This window comes from Typopeltis vanoorti, chromosome 20 (assembly GCF_054136105.1).
Source record: "Typopeltis vanoorti isolate ZY-2024b chromosome 20, IOZ_Tvanoo_1.0, whole genome shotgun sequence".
In the NCBI taxonomy this organism is placed as follows: domain Eukaryota; kingdom Metazoa; phylum Arthropoda; class Arachnida; order Uropygi; family Thelyphonidae; genus Typopeltis; species Typopeltis vanoorti.
Genome location: NC_143568.1, coordinates 4,640,887 through 4,661,843, shown reverse-complemented (window position 1 = coordinate 4,661,843; position 20,957 = coordinate 4,640,887). Strand labels below are relative to the sequence as shown.

The 20,957-nt window shown below is 34.6% G+C and overlaps 1 protein-coding gene across 1 annotated transcript in view; it reads right to left on the bottom strand.

Annotated features, from left to right (window-relative positions):
• Positions 1-20,957, bottom strand: part of HBS1 (translation elongation factor EF-1alpha (GTPase) HBS1) — a 400,441-nt gene that overhangs the window by 58,348 nt on the left and 321,136 nt on the right. The window contains exon 14 of the mRNA XM_090410159.1: positions 4,359-4,532. Coding sequence (XP_090266285.1) covers positions 4,359-4,532 — 174 coding nt within the window. The remainder of the gene's footprint in view (positions 1-4,358; positions 4,533-20,957) is intronic.

Here is a 20,957-nt window from a genome sequence, read left to right as displayed (position 1 = left end):
GTAGATTATGTTAAATGTGAATAAAGAATAAAAACATAAAATAATTTCATTCACAGTTTAACACTTGGATCCAAAAAAAAAAAAAAAAAAAAAAAAAGGTAAAAATTAGAATAGCCAGCGCAACAGCTATCTTAAAAGCCATGGACAAAATATGGAAGAGCCGAGTTTTAACGATACACGCTAAACTGTGTATTGTGGAAACCTGTATCTTGAATGCTAATATCCTCCTTTCAGATTCTCTCAGGAGTACCCAGGCCTTGCATCCATAGAGCTTGCTTAGAGAATCTGAAAGGAGGATATTAGCATTCGAGAGGAAATGCTATAGAAAGATCTTGAGGATAAGTTGGATCCAGAAAGTAAACAATGAGAAAATCTATAGACTAATACAACCAAAAGAAAACCTGATACAGAAAGTAATCAAAAGGAAACTACATCTGTTTGGCCATATATGTAGAATGAATGATGAGAGGAAATTAAAAACGTTGCTGTTTGGAATGATTGAAGGAAAGAAAAAGAGGAAGACCAAACAGAGAATGGGGCGATGACATTGTCAAATGTGTGGAAACTCTATGCACAAACTGAGTCATCTTGCACAAAATAGAATGCAGTGTAAGAATCTTATCAAGATGGCATCAGACACCTATGGGCGTTGCACCCATGGTTGTTGTTGAATGATTGATTGATTTCTAATGAAAGAATGCATATTGCATCATACTTCCAACTACAATTTCAGAGACGACATTGGAAGTCACTAATTAATTGATGGGTTTCTAAGTGGTGAAGTTGATTGTTGATGTCCCTTGTTATTTTCAAGAGAAATGAAGTGAGGACAATGACACAACAGTTTGATGGCTGACTTATTCATTATTAATTTTTTATGGTCTGAATAAAAAAATTGCTTTCAGGCATCAACATTATGGTATATGCCAGATAAGCAGCAAAAACTAACGATGATATAGGATGGGTAGTAATATTGGAACACATAAACAACTGGCAGATATGATTAGGACTAGAAGAAATGCTGGTGTCCAAGGTATTATGAATTTTTCTTTATATGTCTTTCACAAGTGACCAGAGAAAGCATGAAGTTAGCTATTCTTGATTCTCGTAGACAGGCTTATATGTTGGTTATGCATTTCTAAATCACTTAGGGAATTGAACAACGTAGATTCGAATATAAATTAAAATTATACTTTAATAAATATTTCCGATATTTTGGCAACGTGACGTTGCCATTTTCAAAAGGAATTTACAAAAAGGCACATGCACGCAGGCACTACACGTAGTGCCTGCGTGCATGTGCCTTTTACATGTAGTGTAAAAAACCTTTTACACGTAGTGCCTACGTGCACGTGCCTTTTTGTAAGTTCCTTTTGAAAATGGCAACGTGACGTTGCCGAAATATTGGAAATATTTATTAAAGTATAATTTTAATTTATATTCGAATCTACATTGTTCAATTCCCTAAGTGATTTAGAAAAGAAATTAGCTATTCTTGGTTTAATGGGAGGTGATTCGTCTTAGTCATCTATGCAGAAGCTAGAGGAGAAGCATTATGCTAGCTTTATCTTCAGATGACATTACAATGATGCCATCAGGATGGGGAAAGTGAAAGAATAGAAGGGAAGAAGTTGTACCCAACAGACTTGGATAAGCTTGAAAAATGATTTACAACAAAACTAATTTTTTTAAAAAAAATAACTGAGTTGATTATCGTAATAGATAAAAATATATAATTGATAAGTTCTGTCATCCTAATATCTATATGAATCCCACTCCATAAATGGCTGTAAATGGTGTACAGTAGTCTACCTATAGTACTATAGGTGGACTATCCAACCATTAGAAAAAAGAGATAATTCAGGAACTCTAGTAGAAACTAAACATGGTAAGTTTTCAAACCACCTCAACTTCTAATATGCAAGGTGATAGACAAAAACTGTTCAGCACCTGACATCTGGTAGCTCCAACGGGATTACTGGTATAAAAAAATATTAACATAAAATGCAATACAAGTTGTATTATGACAAACTATGAAAAATTCAAACCTTGTGGTACAAATGCTATGTTTGTTATCAGCTTTCTCACACTGTTTGCTAATAATAATTATTAATATTTTGGTAACTTCCATGGAGTCAACAGATTTATCACAAAAGACCCAGCATCATGTCTATCATAATGAGCTTGAAAGTTATTTACACTACCTGCATTCCGAATGTTACTTGTTATGAATAAATATGATCATATCTTCCACTTATTCGCCTGTTTATACATAGCCATATGTCAATCACAAATTTTCTGTCTGGAAAATATACTTTCAGTATTTGCATGTCTAACACACCCCTAATCACAGAATCACCAAATATTGCCATATCCTTTTTATGCCTTTTTCTATTCTTTTGTATTACCCCCCCCCCACATTACATCTCCTTTCTTAGCCTTCCTGTTATTTACTAAGCAGTTTTCCAGTCTCTCAATTCTAATTTTATATTAATCAAATCTATGAGATTTCTGTCATCATAATGCAGAATATTTTATACTTCTTCTACTACTTTTATGTTATCATGCACTCTCTTATCTTTTTCACACTTTTATTCATGCCATGCTAATTACTTCTATTTATTCTCCCATTCTTTCTCATGCATCATTATTTAAAATGTCAACTTTGCTCCTACGTTAGAAATCACATTCCTATCGTCCTAATTATCATACATTTCTGGCAAATTCTCATACAGCCTCCTCTCCTAAAACAGATATTACCTAATGAATAGATTTCTGCCATGATACAACTGCACAAAATTATTCATATCAAAGTTCAAATTAAATATAAAAATACACATCAATGTGTTATACTCCCATTTAATTAAAACATTCAAAATCAATTAATTAATACCATGACCAAATATAAACCTTAATCATAATAAAAAATATAAATAACTTATGAGAACAGCATGTGATGATAATCAATAATAACAGAAATACATTAGGAATAATCATTTGTGAAAACCTCCCAAAATATATAGAATTAGTAAGATAAGTAAGAATTATATTTACAAAAAAGGTAGGAAAATAAGAAAGATACTAAAAAGTAGGGAAAAAAAAAGGGCTGCATGCAAATGCTGCTATGAGTGGCTTATAATTCAAAGCAGAAATACTGTAAAGAACACTCATGTTCTTGCCATAATCTTGAAACCAAATGTTTCAAGATTATGCTGCAAATTATTATTTTGGATCTGGCATCATGCTGAAATATTTGGTTTCTTATTACCCAATATATATATTGTAAAATAGAGTTGAATGACTTAAACCGAGAGTTAGGTAAAGGGGGTTTAATAGTAAAATACGACTAGTTTCGGCTTATAACAGCCTTCATCAAGTGACATTATAAAAGAAAAGAAAAAACACTAAACACTGAAGATTAAAAAAAAAACTATGAACAACATAGAGTCTCTATACATAATTAGCATGAAAACGTTGTAGTTGTATTTAAAGCTGTTCATTCATTTGTTGCATTGTTGGGAGAGTGCGTGCTTGCAGCATCACGTGAACACCAGTACACGATTACTGCTGAATGACTATCTGGGAAGTTGTAGCTCAAGTTATTATTTAGATGTTCAGGGTTGAGGATGATTTCCCTAGATTCTACGATTTTTCTCTCCAATTCATCATGGCAACGAAAGATGGTAGATCTGTCCCAGCGGACTGTATAACTTGGGTTTTCATCATTAGGATCAGCTGAGAAAAGGAAATGGCTTGATAAGCCACTGGCTCGCTGTCTCTTGTAAGCAATGTCCCTCATGTGTTCCTCCATACGTAATTCAATAGATTTGTCCATCTGGCCAAAATAAGGAATATCACAATCACACCATATTTTGCACACCAGGATATTTAAGATGATGATGACAAGGTTTTGGGTGGCTTATTAAGGAGCAGATTTTTGGAAGCGAAGTGAACAAAGTTCACTCCACTTCATATACATATTCATATATCTTACGAATATTCATATATTCATATATATATATATATATATATATATATATATATATATATATATTCATATATATATGAATGTGTATATTCACATAGATTTCTGGATTAATTAAAGCAATGCATACTGTAAGTTCATGGTATTACTGAATAGTTGATGTTATAATAGGCAATTCCACAAGATTCTTTGTCATAATTCTTTGTCATCAATAAAGTATAGATTCAGTCACATCACTAGATGATTATAATAGCATACTGCAGCCAATAAGATCTATGTGCTATTATCTATATTAACACAGCATGACCCCTGTATTTTTACAGGAGGGAGAGAAAAGAATTTTAAATATATTTATAATTGTAGATGTACAAACCTTTGATTAATGCCTGTTCTGCAGCAGGCATCACCAATACTTTATCTCCACTTTGAACATATCCTGCTTCAATGCGTCCCGATACACAAATTCCTGCACCCATACCTTTGAATACATCAGCAACACACAGGCGGAAAGGTTTTGAAATAGGACGCTCTGGGGGTTTAAAACTATCTATAAATATAATAACACAAAATATCAGCATGGTATCAAGCTAACATTTTAGTTTTATGCACTACAAAAAAGGATATCAATAAATTAATAGAAACACATAATATAATACTCTCCCCAGTACAGTGTATCTTTAAATATCTCATTTTCTCCTCAACATATTATGCTTAACTGTCCTCACAGCTAAATAACTTGACTTAACAGGGCATTTAATCCCCTATCTATATAGATTGCTATGCCTGTTATTTGCAAGCAAAAAAATAATAAATAAAAAATAAAATTCCTTAACCTGCCTGTTAAACTAACGTACTATAGTTTTATAACTTTTCATGGAAGTGACAAAAATCACTAAAGACTAACTTGTCTCTCTTGCAAGATGAAAAACCTGAGTTTCTTGAAGAATAAACTATGCTGCTTCTGCATGAAACTAGCTAACACAACTTATATGAGAAGCCGTTATAGGATTGATAGGATTCTAAACCAAGTTCATTCAATCCAGAGGATACTGTCATTATTTATTAAGTACGAAGGACAAGAAATCAGAATCGGATAGTTAGTATAACGCATCAAGATAGGGGTGGGACAAATGAACCTCTTCATTTCATGTACACAAATGCCAGGAGTAGGAATTTTTGAAGTAAAGGAACTAGAAGGAGGAATTTTTGGCCTTGATTGGCTCTTCCTGGCAACAGGTGTTTGGCATTAGTCAAACATGGCTGACAGAAGATGATATAATTAGTGGGTTACAATGTGTAGGGTATAGTCTGTTCAGGAGGGATTGAGAGAATAAAATGGGGGGGAGGAGTGTTATTGATGATAGCTGATGAACTGCAACCAAGGAGAATAGAAGTGGTATTGCAGGATACCACTTCTATTCCCTTCTTCTGAAAAGAGCTCATTTGAGGCTATTTTGTGTGAGATTGAGACTAACAGAACAAAATGTACAGTTGGGTGCTGCTATAACCAGGTGATGGAATAGATGGTGGAGATAGTATGCATAGACAAATTGATGAAATGAGTGGAAGGAGGGTAATTATTATGGTGGATTTCAACTATGGTAACATTGATTGGAAGGAGGAGGGGACACATGTGAGGAAGGAACTAGATTTTATTCAATTACTAAGGGATAACTATCTGAGACAGCATGTAATGGAAAATACTAGGGGTTCGGGAGTGCTTGACCTAGTAATAGCATCTGAGAATTTGACTGTAATGAATATGGCCATGTTGCCACCTATTGGTGAGAGTGATCATAGGGTCTTGACCTGGGAGGTGGCTAAATGTGTGAAATTTTCGATTAAGACAGGATACATGTGGAATTACCGTGCTGGCAAGTATGATGAGCTTAGGAGACTGCTTGGTTCAGTGCCATGGCATGTAAAATTGCAAGGGCTGGATGGTGATAAGGCATGGGAAGTGGTCAAGGAGCATTTGCACGAGGTTATGGCTGACTGTATATCTAGAGTCTGAATAGTAAATCAAGTAGGGGTTAAATGGATGAATAACACCATTAAACTTGAGTAGCAAAAAAATAAACAACTGTGGAGGGAATTTAAGGAGAATGGTGACCTGCAGGCACATGATGATATAAAGAGCAGGCCAGAAGGGTAACGAGTGTGGTAAGAAAAGCAAAAGCGGATCATGAAAGGAAATTAGTCATGCAAGCTAAAGAGAATCCCAAACAGTTTTCTCAATATGTTGCAAGTAAAAGAAAAACTGTACACAGCAGAATGATTTTAAGGAATGCTAATAGTAGGGAGGTCACTGAATCAGTCGATATAGTAGAATTACTGAGTGAGCACTTTGCAAGAGTATATCATCCAGGTGGTGACATTGAAGGAATGAAGGAACCATTAGTTTATAGGGGAATTGTGGTGAATGAAGTGGAGGTAAATAGTCTATTACAGAACCTTAATGTGAATACATCTGTGGGATTGGACTGTATACCAGCACGGGTCTTACATGAAGCGGCTAAAGAATTGTCAATGCCCTTGACCATACTGTTTAATCTGAGTCTCGGGTCTGGTTTAGTCTTGAAGGGGTGGAAAGAGGGGAAAATAGTTCCACTGCATAAAGGAGGATCCAAGACTACTGTTGCAAATTATCGATCGATCAGCATATCAGAAGTCTTTGTCAAGGTCTTGGAGAAAGTAGTCAAGGGAAAAATACAGGAATGGATTGATGAAAATGAGATACTGTATGGGGGATAGCACGGTTTTATGAAGGGTAGATCATGCCTCAGTAACTTGCTCAGGATTTATAACACAGTGACGGCTGAACTGGATAAGGGTAATGGATTTACAGTGATACTGCTGGACCTGGCTATCACCTTTGACAGGATACCACATGGAATTCTAATCTGTAAACTGCAACATATGGGAATGGATGTAGCGATGGTGAGATGGATAGGAGGGTGGTTGATGGAGAGATACCAGAGAGTAGTTTACTCAGGAGTAGAGTTCAAAAGACAGCCTGTGACTAGTGGTGTGCCACAGGGGTCTGTTCTTGGACCACTACTGTTTAATTTGTTCATTAACGATACAGGGAAGGATCTGAGAGGAACAGTTCATTTGTTTGCTGATGATGCAAAGTTGGGTAAGGCAATAGTGAATGCAGAAGATGTCAAAATTATGCAGGATGATTTGGATAGGCTGGAGGTCTGGGCTAAGGAGAATGAATGTCAATTTAATGTGGCACAATGTCAGGTTATGCATTTTGGGGTGAAAAGATTAGCAGCAGTATATCACATTGGTGGAACTGTACTCCAGGGGATTGATGAGGCCAGAGACTTGGGAGTGTTGGTGGATAGGGAGTTGAAGTTTAGGGGGCACATTGCAAAAGTGGCTAAATCAGCTCATCAAATCACTTGGATGCTGAAGAATACGTTGACGAGCAGAGATAAGCAAGTTATTTTTCCTCTGTATCGAGCCTTGATAAGATCCCATCTCGACTACTGTGCCCAGATTTGGTCACCTATGTTTCTTCTTGATGGGGAGGAGGTTGAGAGAATCCAGAGGCGAGTGATCAAAATGATAGCAGGTCTATGGAATGAACCTTATGAAAACAGGTTGAAGATTTGTGGGGTGCAGAAATTGATTGATAATCAGAAAAGGGGAGATATGATTGAGACATTCAAATTGCTGAAGGGTTTCTATAGGATTAATTCAGAGGATATTTTCGAGAACAGGACTGGTGGTGGGAGGACTAGGGGACATCCATGGAAGCTGGGCAATAGTGTGGTTAGTAAGGGTGTTAGAGCTGGGTTTTTTACTTTTGGAGTAGTGAATGAGTGGAATAAGCTGACAAAGTCTGTTGTGGGTGCTATGACGGTGAATGAGTTCAAGGCAAAGTATGATAGATACTGTGTGAATGTCGAATAGTTGTGATGGACATGATGTTCAGGGCCTCCCTCAATTAGTCTAAGGACTCCTTGGAGTCGCCTGTAATAATAATAATAATCTATAATTTTATGTGTGTGTGTGTGTGTGTGTGTGCGTGTTCTGAAAATATATGTACCTGTTACTGTTTATTCACTGTGAATGCACACATGCATGCTCACTCAACAGATAAACTATGAGTGGGTATGCTTCATTTTTAATGATATAAATATACTTTTATCGGTATTCGTCAGTGAGGGAAATGTAACTTAACATAATTTCTTATTATATATAACAATTAATTCTCAAAACTGCCAATAGATGTTCTGTTATGTGGATGAGAATGACAAAAATTTGGAAAATCTCATACTAATTTTTGGCTCAATTTTAAACTCTATACTCTGTGTAGGAATCATCTCTAACAAGTTATGCAGGTATGTTCAAATTTGTGCTCTTTATAACATGTTTAAATTTCAATTAATGATAATTTAATAAAACTTTAATCCATAACCTATTGTTGGTATTTTAAGGGTAGCTCCATTCTATTTTATAACTAGTCACACTTCTCTATCTAACTTAAGGAGCAACATGAAATATATTCACATTTTTGTATATACTGCATTTTAAATCTTTTCAAACTGAATTCAATATATATGTTTGAGTATTAGAATAAGAATAAAAGCAAATCCTGTATTAAGAATCAAATCATATTTACAATTCAAAGTTACAGTGGTGAAGAAACCATCCAAAAATTTTTCAATTCAACTGAGACACTTGGTTGGACACATTAGAACACAGTATATACACACACACACACACACACATATATATATATATATATATATATATATATATATGATTAGTACTATTAACTCGGGGTTGGGATATGTCCATTTTTCTAAATTAACTGACTTAAAACCCGAGAATTATAACACAATGACATTTATTTGAAAAAAACGCAACATGTTTCGTCAAGAATTGTCTTATTGCCTGATGAAGTCATTCTTGATGAAACATGTTGCGTTTTTTTCAAATAAATGTCATTGTGTTATAATTCTCGGGTTTTAAGTCAGTTAATTTAGAAAAATGAATATATATATATATATATATATATATGTGCATTTTTGAATAAAAGAGAAAAAAAATGATGCATTGCTTTCTTGATAGTGACCAATATCTTTCAGACAACTAGTGACTTAGAATTAAAAAACAAAAAAAAATGTATCATGCAATTAGTTTCATAACAAGCTATTATGGAAAACATGCACAGTTGGATTTATTCAATCTTTTTATCTTCAAATTAAGGTGATTATCTTATGTTCACTAGCAATGTGTAGCCAGAACTTTCTTAATTAAAGTGAATCTCAGTGAATTTGCTACTAAAATACTTTATTTTAGTATTTTATTATAATATTAATTTTTTACTACAGATCTAATTGGGGTGAACAGTTAGCCAAATTAGTAATACTATAGTCTACCATGGTGAGATGTAGTTCAGTTTGTGTTCATGTTCTTGTATAGACACAAACACATAGGTAAACGCATGGATAGGCTTACGTGTTTGACACACATGTTCAATTGGATTTAAACAGTATTGATGCGAACACAGATTAGATCGATAAGAAAATAACTATTTATTAACTTAAAAGCTAATATTTCACTGGTATTATATCCAGCATCTTCAGAGCACACAAACAAAGTTTGTTACTAATGCGAGACAACCACAATTCAGTGTAACAGTGGGGCTAGTATAAGTAATTGCAGCGTGCAACACAATAAAGTCCTAATACGGTGCCATATAAGTTAAAAAAAGAAGAAAAAAAAGCATTTAGCCAAACTACTAGCCACTTGCACAAACAATTCTCCCTCTTTTGTTAAAAATTCTACCCATCTAAAAAGTATTTTAGAAACCCGCACCTTAAATAGTTTAGACCTAATGATGAGTTTTGATATCACCTCATTATTCATAATGTACCATTGACTGAAACACTTAACTTACTAAATTCAACCCCCCCCCCCCCGATATATTTCAGCTATTTAAATTCACAGTACAGGCAGGTTATTTTACGTGGAAAGGAAAAATATACAAACAATTGGATGGGACAGCTATGGGATCCCCCCTTTCTCCCCCCTTAACCAATTTCTACATAGAACATCTGAAAAGCTAGCTATCAACACAGCCACTCTCAAACCTAGTCTCTGGCTACGCTATGTTAATGATGTGTTTGCTATTTGGCCACATCATTAACATAGCGTAGCCTAACCAATGATTGCCAGCCTTTCCTGGACACACCGATCACACGTCTTCCAGAAGATTCCTTATCATTTTCAGTTTATAAGAAAACCCACACATACAGGGAGATATTTACACAAATAATCACACCATCACCTTTCTCAACAATATGGTATCTTAAAAACACTAACCCATAGAGCTAGAGCAATCTGTTCCAATGACATTGCTCTCACTGCTGAACTTTCTCACCTGCACCACACCTTCTAACCAATGGCTATAATCCCCATAAGATAGATAAAATACTAAATGCTACCCAGAAATCCCCACTATCTACCACAGAAGACTACAACAAAACTATCACCATCCCATACATTAAGGGCACATCTGAAAAGATATCTAGGGTGCTTAACAAACACCAACTGCGCACCGTATTTAAACCTTATGTGAAATTTGCAACTCTCATCTGTTCACCTAAGGACAGATTCACTCCTTTATCATATCCAGGAGACTATAAAGTGCCCTGTTCTTGTCATTGAGCCTACTATGGACAGACAGGAAGAAATGTGGACATCTGCCTCAGTGAACACAAAATATATATCCAGCACTTTTGCTATGGCAAGTCGAGTCTGGTAGACCATGCTTTGGATACCCTTGCACACAGGATCAATTGGAAAAAAACAAAAGTACTGCACAGAAGCTTCTACAAGTCAGAGAGGTTGTTCCTGGAATCAACAGAAGCCTTAAAACATACTCCAAATCTTAACAAGTATGGCTGTATAAATCTACCAAAGATTTGGGAAACAGTCATCCTAAGACCAAATTAATATTTATTTTAATTTTATTTATGTATTATTTATTTTTATTTTTTTCAAAACTTTCAAGGACTACTATTTGGACTACTATATTTTTTTTTTCAAAATTTTGGACTATTTTTTAAAATTTTTTTTTAAACTTATATACTCTGCTATACGAGTTGTCAAAAAGGTGCAACCATTAAGTTACTTAAATATAAAGAGCCAATAGGCTTCATTTCGGCGATATAAACATTATTTAAATTAAGGGGATATTAAATCCCACATTGTTTTAAAACCGAATAAGAAACTCAAAGATTGGAATCAGAGAGTTTCATGCCGAATATAGTAAACTATAAAAGTATCGGCGATTACTAGTATGAGCTAATGCAAGTAGTCCTAGTACGTAGTACAATCTCGGGCAACTCGCAGCAAAGGTGGTAAAGTTCTGATCGCTATTCTTGGTATTTTCCATAATGTAAAAACACATTTTCTAGGAAATGTATGCTGTTATATTTAAGTAACTTAATGGTTGCACCTTTTTTGACAACTTGTATAGCAGAGTATATAAGTTCTTTTCACTATACCCTCTGGTATCTATTTGGTCTAGCTACTCACTGATGAAGCCTCAAAAAAGGCTGAAACCGGTCTGGGTAGTGACCTCCCACCATAATGTAATAACAGCATACATTTCCTAGGAAATGTGTTTTTACATTATGGAAAATACCAAGAATAGCGATCAGAACTTTACCACCTTTGCTACGAGTTGCCCAGTATTGTGCTACGTACTAGGATCACTTGCATTAGCTCACACTAGTAATCGCCGATACTTTTATAGTTTACTATATTCGGCATGAAACTCTCTGATTCCAATCTTTGAGTTTCTTATTCGGTTTTAAAACAATGTGGGATTTAATATCCCCTTAATTTAAATAATGTTTATATCGCCGAAATGAAGCCTATTGGCTCTTTATATTTAAGTAAAATTAGCTTTTAAGTTAATAAATACAGTAAAACCCCATTTTTACATTCCCGCAATTTATGCTTTCCTGCCATATACGTCATTTTCCGTTGGTCCCATCGTAAGGCCTATTCTTACGATATATTGTTTTCCCGCCATTAACAACTTGATGTGGACATTATTTCCCATGATTTGCATTTTTTTCTCAGGTGGTAATAGCAATTTTCGAATCGATTTCTGCGGAAATATGCACATTTCTGTTTCCAGATGGCATTGCTTTCAGCTGCAAGTTTCGTTTCCGCCATCACAATGACTTGCACGTTCTTGAAGCAGTAATGTAGTGATGAGCGATACTGCAATTTTTCAATCACAGTACGAATTGATATTGCAGAATTTCAGCTATGTAATTTAGCATGTGAAAGTTGCTTTCAAGTTACGGTGGTGGATTATCCATGTTAGTAACATGGAGAAAAAAAAAGAAAATGTATTTCGGTAGAAGAAAAGATGGCAATTCTGCGACATGTAGATTGGCATGCCGGAGCACGTTTGCATTTAGCAAAAGATCTTGGACTCTCCGTGTCCACTTTGAACACGATAGTAGAAGACAGGTCAAGCATTGAACTCAATGCAAACCAATTTGACGCTATGTCAAAAAAAAAAAAAAAAAAAAAAAAAAAAAAAAAAAAAAAAAAAAAAATCAACAATTAAAGATTTTTTTAAATAGATAAATGTAGGTAATTCTAAATTCATTTATTTTCAGTTATGAAATTTTGTAATCGATCGAGTATATAGACTCACATACTAGCAGAAAGTCATCTTTTAGCCTTTTTTTAAAATGTTTTTTTTTTTTTATATTTCCTGCTATTTACACTTTTTTCCATCAGTCCCCTGAAAAGTGTAAAAAAGGGGTTTTACTGTAGTTATTTTCTTATCAATCTGTGTTTGCATCAATACTGTTTAAATCCAATTCAAACACATAGGTACTCCAAATATATACATTATTAATTTTGAAATTATTTACATTATTGGGAAAGAATGGTTCAAGTTGAAAGTGGGAACGGATGAATACGTTTAAATAAGGCCAAATGACATCATATATAGACATTAATAGTCCTCCTGCAATGATTATGTAAAATCATTGAAATCAGACATGAGAATTCCACATATTATCTTCTCTAACATCCTGCATAAAAGAACAAATCAGGATTCATCTGAAAACAACACTGCTATATAACTGCAGTACAAGTAACATTTTCTATGTGGCAGTTAGTTTTAAGCCATCTTTGTGATGGCTTCAAACTCACTGCCTCACATCTGGTGTGAGGTCAAGTCTAACAAGATCAAATAAATACATAATAGAATTTTGTCCAGTCTGTAGCTACTTGCCAGGTGGCGAGTAGCTGCAGACTGAACAAAATAGAATATCTTTATTAAATAAAAAATATCTTTCTGAACAAAATCATTTTTTAACCTTAATATCTTTTTTAGCTTTCTTTTTTTTTAACTATCATTTACAGAGAAAAATATGCATAATATAAAGGATCATTCTAGTAACAAAAATTAATATTAGTTAATAAAAAATATAATGTACCAAATTATATTTTCTGAAAAAAAAAATCAATGTTGTTTTTATTCTTCTTTCTCTTATTATTATTTATCGAGTCATTCTTGGAATAGTTCTCATATAAAGCAAATGTACTCCAAACAACAACACACACCTGTAATCACTTAATGTAACCCCTATTGACTTACATGTTTTTTAAATGTTTTTTAAATATTTTCTGTGGTAAATTTGTCAAGCCCTTATCATGGTGGCTAATTATACAAACATTTGTTGAAAGGTTATATGCTGGTTAAACATGATAACTAATAATTAAGGAATTGACAGCATACACTAGAAATATAAATTAAAAACAACTTTAATAAATACTTTCCGATATTTCGGCAACGTCACGTTGCCATCTTCTTGGGAACTTAAAATAAAAACAGGTGCATGCAAGTGCTACATAACAGCAAATGAGAAACTAAGCGAGGAAGCTACCATTTTCCTAAAGCCCCGATGGTGTTCCCCTGGCGGGCTACATTGGTAATTATTGGCCTTTGGGCTGAAGTTCTTCTGATATATGTTTCCCAAATTTGGGGCAGTCTTATGCACCAAAATTTGTTGAGGTTTGGCATGTTCCTAAGGGCTGGGGCAGATTCCATGAATAGTCTTTCATATTTGAACTTGCTGCGGTGTATTACTGTGATAGCTTCCTCGCATTGTCTCATTTGCTGTTATGTAGCACTTGCGTGCACCTGTTCTTTATTTTAAGTTCCCAAGAAGATGGCAACGTGACGTTGCCGAAATATTGGAAAGTATTTATTAAAGTTGTTTTTAATTTATATTTCTAGTGTACGCTGTCAATTCCTTAATTATTAGTTATCATTATTATCCAAACACTGATTGGCTAGCAGTGAAATCTCATGAGAAGAATGAGCTGCTGGAGAAAACTTCCTCAAGTAATATGTGGCAAAAGGAACTTAGGATCAAAAATGGTTAGATCTGCTTACAGTGTTAGAGGGGATTTCAGCAAAAGGTGTGACTATACTGCATCCAGATGGTAATAATGATCATACTGTATGGACTTGGAAGTGGCTAAGTTTATGGATGTTCCATTCAATAAAGGTTACATGTTGAACTAAAAAGCTGGAAATTATGACCAGCAGAGGAGTACCTGGTTCTGTTCAGTGGTATTGGTTGGTAGATGGGGCGGATATCAGTGCATGAAGGCGTTTAAAACTTACTTAACACATTCGCTGCCAACTATGAGTATACTCGTAGTGTATATGAGCCTCACAAGCCAACTACGAATATACTCGTATAAGCACGTTAATTTGGACCCTTGGTTTGTAAATAAAGTGGAGAGCATGCCTGGGGACTTGGTAGAAGGAAAATAATTTCAGCCAAAAGTATAATATATTATAAGAGGTATTGTTGCATAAACTGCATTTATTAATGCAAATAAAACAATTTTTTTAAGTTTTTTCAACATTTTAATATACATATATATACAATATATCATCATCTGAGTCATCGTTAGTCGTCTGTAGGATTATAATCATCTGCGGAATCTGAACCAAACAATTCATTCCATTCATCATTACTCATATTAGCGTAAGCTTCTAATTCTTCATCAGTAAGCTTTCTTTTACTGGCTATTGAAGTGTAATTGAAGGTTTTTATTTAGATAATTTTAAATAATTGTAAGACTAGACGCAATAAACCTTACTGCACTGAATGCTGAATGTCACTGACTCTGAACTCAAGTTACACAGTCATCAGCACATGTAAGACATAGATGGGGTGATACGAGATTACTTGTAGTTGGCGTATGAAACAAAATTCTGCCTGATAAGCCAGCTACGAGATAACTTGTACTGACCTTGTCGAAGTGAAAGTGCTTGGCGTGCGGTAACAAACTATACCCGAGGAGCATGGCAGTGAATGTGTTAAATGATGAAACAGCAAAAATGTATCCCCATGGTTCAAAGAATAAATAGGACAGGAATGGAACGAATATGCAATCATATTAAGCATGAGATTCTTATGAAAAAGATGATGCAGAAGGAATACTGTAATCATAAGGATAATGTAGTTATGAAAATTATAAGGAGCAAGGCAGAAGAGTTACAACTATAATATGGAACACCAAGACTGCATATGAAAAGAAACTGGCTCTGAAAGCTAAACACAACCCAAAAGAATTCCATTGTTATGCTCTAGATAAAAGAAAGAATGAGTATGAAAGAAGAACTGTAATGAATGCCAATAGGGAGAGGACAGATGAAGAAGAGATTGTTCAATTAATAGATTCCCATTTTGCTAAAACCTATCAACTGGGTATATGAGGAGGTACTACACTTGATATACAAACTGAATAAGAATTCAGCAATAGGGACGGATGGGATATCAGCACTGATGCTAAATAAGTGTTTAGCTGAACTGGCTATTCCTTCGACCAAGCTATACAATTAGTCTCAGATAAGGAAGATTCCACAGGAGTCGGACAAAGACTGATGTGTCTAACTACTGACCTATCAATATCTCTAGAGTTGTGTTGAAAAGTTGGTAAAAACTTGCATACAAAAATGAGTTGACAAGTATCTATATTTTGCAATGAACAGCATGGGTTTACTAATAGAAGGTCATGTTTGAGCAACTTGTTTGCATTTTATAATAACATTACCATTGAGATAGACGAGGGGAATGGAAACAACATGATACTTTTGAACTTTTCTAAGACTTTTGAGAGGATATAGCATGGAAGGCTGTTGCATAAATTGGAGAATATGGAACTGGATAATAGATTATGGATGAATTGGATTACTAGTAACAAATCCATCTGCCTCTTATGGTGGAGAGAGTGAATGATAGATATTAAAAAGTGAGTATATGGAAGTATGTGAGTCTGCAAGATTTAAGGTGACCATTAGTGCACCACAGGGATCAGTTCTTGGTCCACTGTTATTCAATGTTTACATTAATGACATTGGGTAGGATCTGACAGGTGACATACAGCTATTTGTAGATGATGCAAAGATAAGCAAGGTAACGTAGAATGCAGCTGATGCAGTACTTGCAGAATATGAGTACTTGCTGGAATTGTGGCCATGTGAAAATAAACTATCAATTCAATGTCAGTAAATGTAAAGTTATGCACTTGGTATGATGAGATAACCAATGTTATATTGTATTGTGAGATTATGCTAGAAGAAATTGATCATGCTAGGGATCTTGGAGTTTTAGTAGAGAGGAAGATAAAGTTCAAAGGACATATAGCAAAGAGTGCAAATACAACTCGGAGGATAACTGCAATGTTGACACGAACCTTGACATGTAAGGATAAGGAAGCCATTTTGCCTCTTTACAAAGCCTTGACATGACCTCCCTTAAACTACTGTGAGCAGGTCTGGTCCTCTGATTTCTGTAGTGATGCTAATACAATGGAGAGAAAGAGAGAGAGAGAGAGCATGAAAGATGATATTGGGATTGTGGAATGCAGATTACAAAGACAAATTGAGAGTTTGTGGACTGCAGATATTAGTAAACAGGAGAAATAAGGGGGTGATAGGATTGAGACTTACAACTTTCTGAAAGGATCATATAGGATACCAGTAGATAAGATTTTTAATTTTATGGAAGGTAGGGATAGGAAATTCATGGAATGTTGTAAATAAATGCAGAAAGTAGTGGATGAGAGCTAGATTTTTTTTTCTGTAGTCCCCGCCAATGCGTTTTAACTTCCTGGAGGTCATGCTAGGGATCGTGCATGTCTACACTAGTAGTCATGTATACGAGATCGTGCACTAGTGCATGTCTCTTAATAACATCTGAAAGAATGAAAATAAAGGCTAGGATAATTTCCTGTACTAGTATCAGAGGAAATTATTGAGACTACACAGAACTAAATTAAACTAAATATGAAGAATAAATAAATCTAAAGTCATACCATCTAAAAAACTAATTACCAAACAAGCAAGCTTTGCTAAGAGGAGCCTCCTTTAGGATACATGTCAAGTACATATCCTAATCCTTAGCAATGAAGTTTAATCAAATCACACCTTTGAATCATCTAAAAACTCAATTGACATCCTTGAATCATCTAAAGAGCCAACTACTAGATTACACATAGACAATGATTAAAGTCATAAACTTTAATTGCCAAATATTTCAACCTGAAATTGACAGGTCATCATCAGTGGAAGGAAAGCTAGTAAGCACAAGGTAGAACCTTAACAATGGATTATTTAAAAACAGCACAAGACACATGATGGATAAAAGGGAACAATGTGATGTGTGAGCTGTAGTAATTGATATATCTATCCTTCTCGTCTGTCCTAGGACGGGTTAAGTCCCCTCCTAATGAGGGATTACTGGCGGTTCGCTACTCCTTTGCCGCATCCCCTAAGAGCTATATTCATGACTGTAATCCATGTGTGTGTTCATGGGGCCGGTTTGCCTGCTAGCGGAATGAAAAGTCCCAGATAAGCTGGGGGGAACCCTCTGTCCACACTCAAGACTGGCTAACTTGCCTATCATTGAGGAAGATCCTAGCGCGCCTCAATTCGTCAATGGGAATCAAACCTAGGACACTCCTTCCACAAGCATATGATTGAGAAGCACATAGCCACTAGGCTAACCATGCAGACAATTGATATATATATATATATATATATATATATATATATATATATATATATATATATATATATTGATGTCTGATAAGAATGAGGCTTTTCCAGATTTTTTATAAGGAGAGGCAATCATTGATTCAGGTAAGGATGATGGAGGAATTCAGTGCTCTCTCTTCTTAAATAAATATTCAAACTTAAAGTGGCAGTGATGGAGTAAGCATATTTTAGACTAAAAGATTCTGTTGTTGGCGTGAATTTCATGTTGAGGCCAGATTTCTCAGCTTAATATCCAGTTTATCTAAAATATTAAAGGTGATAATCAAAAGGAACTTAGTAGACACCATCCAGAGAACTTGGAGATCATTTATCTTTAGAAGAAGGAAACCAAGAAGAGGGTTTGTGGAATGGAAAAAATGTAGGCACTAAGTTTTTTCTTGAAGATTTTTGAAATTGGTTTGGAAATGCCAAAAATATAAGGAACAGAGATTCCTTGTACTATTTCAGAATAGCTGGATGGGGAGGGTTAATCAAAATCACATTGCAAAGTCTGTTTTGAGAAGCCATTCAGTTGCATAATATGTTGGATGTTGAGAAGTTCTTGTTTGAGATTTTGAGTTAGTACTTACAGTGTGAGCATGAAAAGTTTTGTGATTCCAAATTTTTGAGAAGGATGTCAAGCAGATTACTGCTGTATGTAGTGACCAGCAAAAGTAGATTTATGATAAATGGAGTAGTTAGTTCACCTGAAAGAGAGCAGGAGAGCAAGGAATACCAGTTTATTGTCATTTTTTATTTCCATGGTGAAGTTTATCACAGGGTGTAGATTATTAATCTTCACTATAAAGGCAGGTGAGGAATATTCCTTATGGTGCCAGATGGCAAAGATGAAGAAAATGTAGGCCAGACTGCAGAACTGTTTTATTGCTATATCCCAAAGATGTTTGGGTGTAGCAGTACGTTTGATAGTACACTCACAATGAATGTTTCACAATTGGGAGAAACATACCATCAACTCTCACTAAAGCAAACTCACAGAAATCAAAGGGAGTAATTTGTTGTAGTGGATAGTTTGCTATAGCGAATTTCTTTTAACAGAGAACTGCTTTTTAGCACAACACAGTGCTTGGGCAGGGATATTATTCAACGAGTGATTGTGTTAAAGTAGTGTTTATAATGGAAGGCAACTGTAATTGTTTTGGACTATTATAGTATCTGCTACTCCTCTTGAGGGAATACTCTCTGGGAATGCTATTCTCTAGAATAACACTGCCATATCATCTAACCCTTAGCTCTGTGCGATTCACAAAAATAAAAGCAACAGCTTTTTGCTGAGGCTTGATGATCTACCCACTGCTGTTAATTCTACTGGAATTTCTTTTCCAGTAGAAAGTAGCCTTTGACAATCTGCCAGTTTTCACAGTTCTTCCTTGTGAATAACCAGACATCACCAATACTAAAGCCTCTCTGGAATTGGCTATCACACACACACGCACACATACACAGCATCTGTCTCAAAATGAAGCACTGCTTCTTCAGGATCATTTCACAAAATGCATAAGCATCAATTAGATTCATTCTGTTCATCCATCTATTTATAAGTTATTATTCTGGAATTCCTGCTGGAAAACATTTTATTGAAATTGGAACTGGAATCCAAATCCTTTCAAAAAATTCTCAAATCATTCCAATTTATCAATTGGTTCATTTTCAAGCAAGAAAGGTCACAAACACGCTGATATTACCTATTGCAATAACCTTCTTCTCAATAGATCAGAATTTAATAAAATTTGGGATTTAAGATGTACAAAATTGAGGTCTATGACTTGGGCACATCCTAACTGTGTGGATGTAATTTGAAATTATGTCCACAGAGTTCAACTTTAGTTTAATTCAGATCATTTTAGTTAACAAAAACTAGTTCTAGATGACACAATTCTGCAAGAGCTGGGTGGAATTTAATGAAAGCGAATAAAAAATGCTATTGAAATTTACTGAGTCATTTTAATTTTGGTTTTAATTCATTATTGAATTTTGGTTTTAATTCATTATTGGTTACATTTTTCAATTTTGGGATATTTGTAATGACAAAATTAGGCAAAATGAAATTGTCTGTAATTATATAGAATCAACAATGGGTTGATATATAATAAAGGCACTATGACTTTTGACAATCTGTCACAGATATGGAGACAGTTCTTCAAAAAATAACAGAAATATTAACATCAAAAATTCAAGCCTGATCACTATAAAATTGAACTGCATATAAGTTATACCTAATGTTTATGTGATCAAATGAGTACAATGCAAGACACTAATTTTCACTATTAAATAAGACCTCAGTTCAAGACTACTTAATGATTTGTCCTCCCATTATAATTCTATTTTTATTTGCAAATGAGTTTAAATTATAATTTTTTTGTTATTTCATTACAGCTGGCCCATTTTAATACAAAATTAGGCAAAACAGACAAAAATGTGTAAAGGCATATATAATATCATATGAAAATACATATGATAAAAATGGTTCTAAGTTCAATCTCTAATGAGTGCTATACAGGAATGCAATTATAAAATTGCATTTTCTTGGACTGATAGTTGTTATTACATACCACTGCACTAAAAGCTCAGTGATAGAATTAGCCATCTTAAAGTAATCTATAAACTTACAGAATTTTTCTTTCAAGCACTTTTTGCTAAGGGCTCATAATTTTCTGGCCGGTAAAGATTTAATTTAATAATTCAAGTAGAGAAAAGTAAAGAGTGTACAATTACAAGGTGTACAATTTATACTTCATTCTTTTTTTTATTGGACCCACACATGAAAGTTTACAAGACCTGTAGCACATCAGAGGTGTGTGTGTGGGCAAATATTTATACAAATTGTATAAG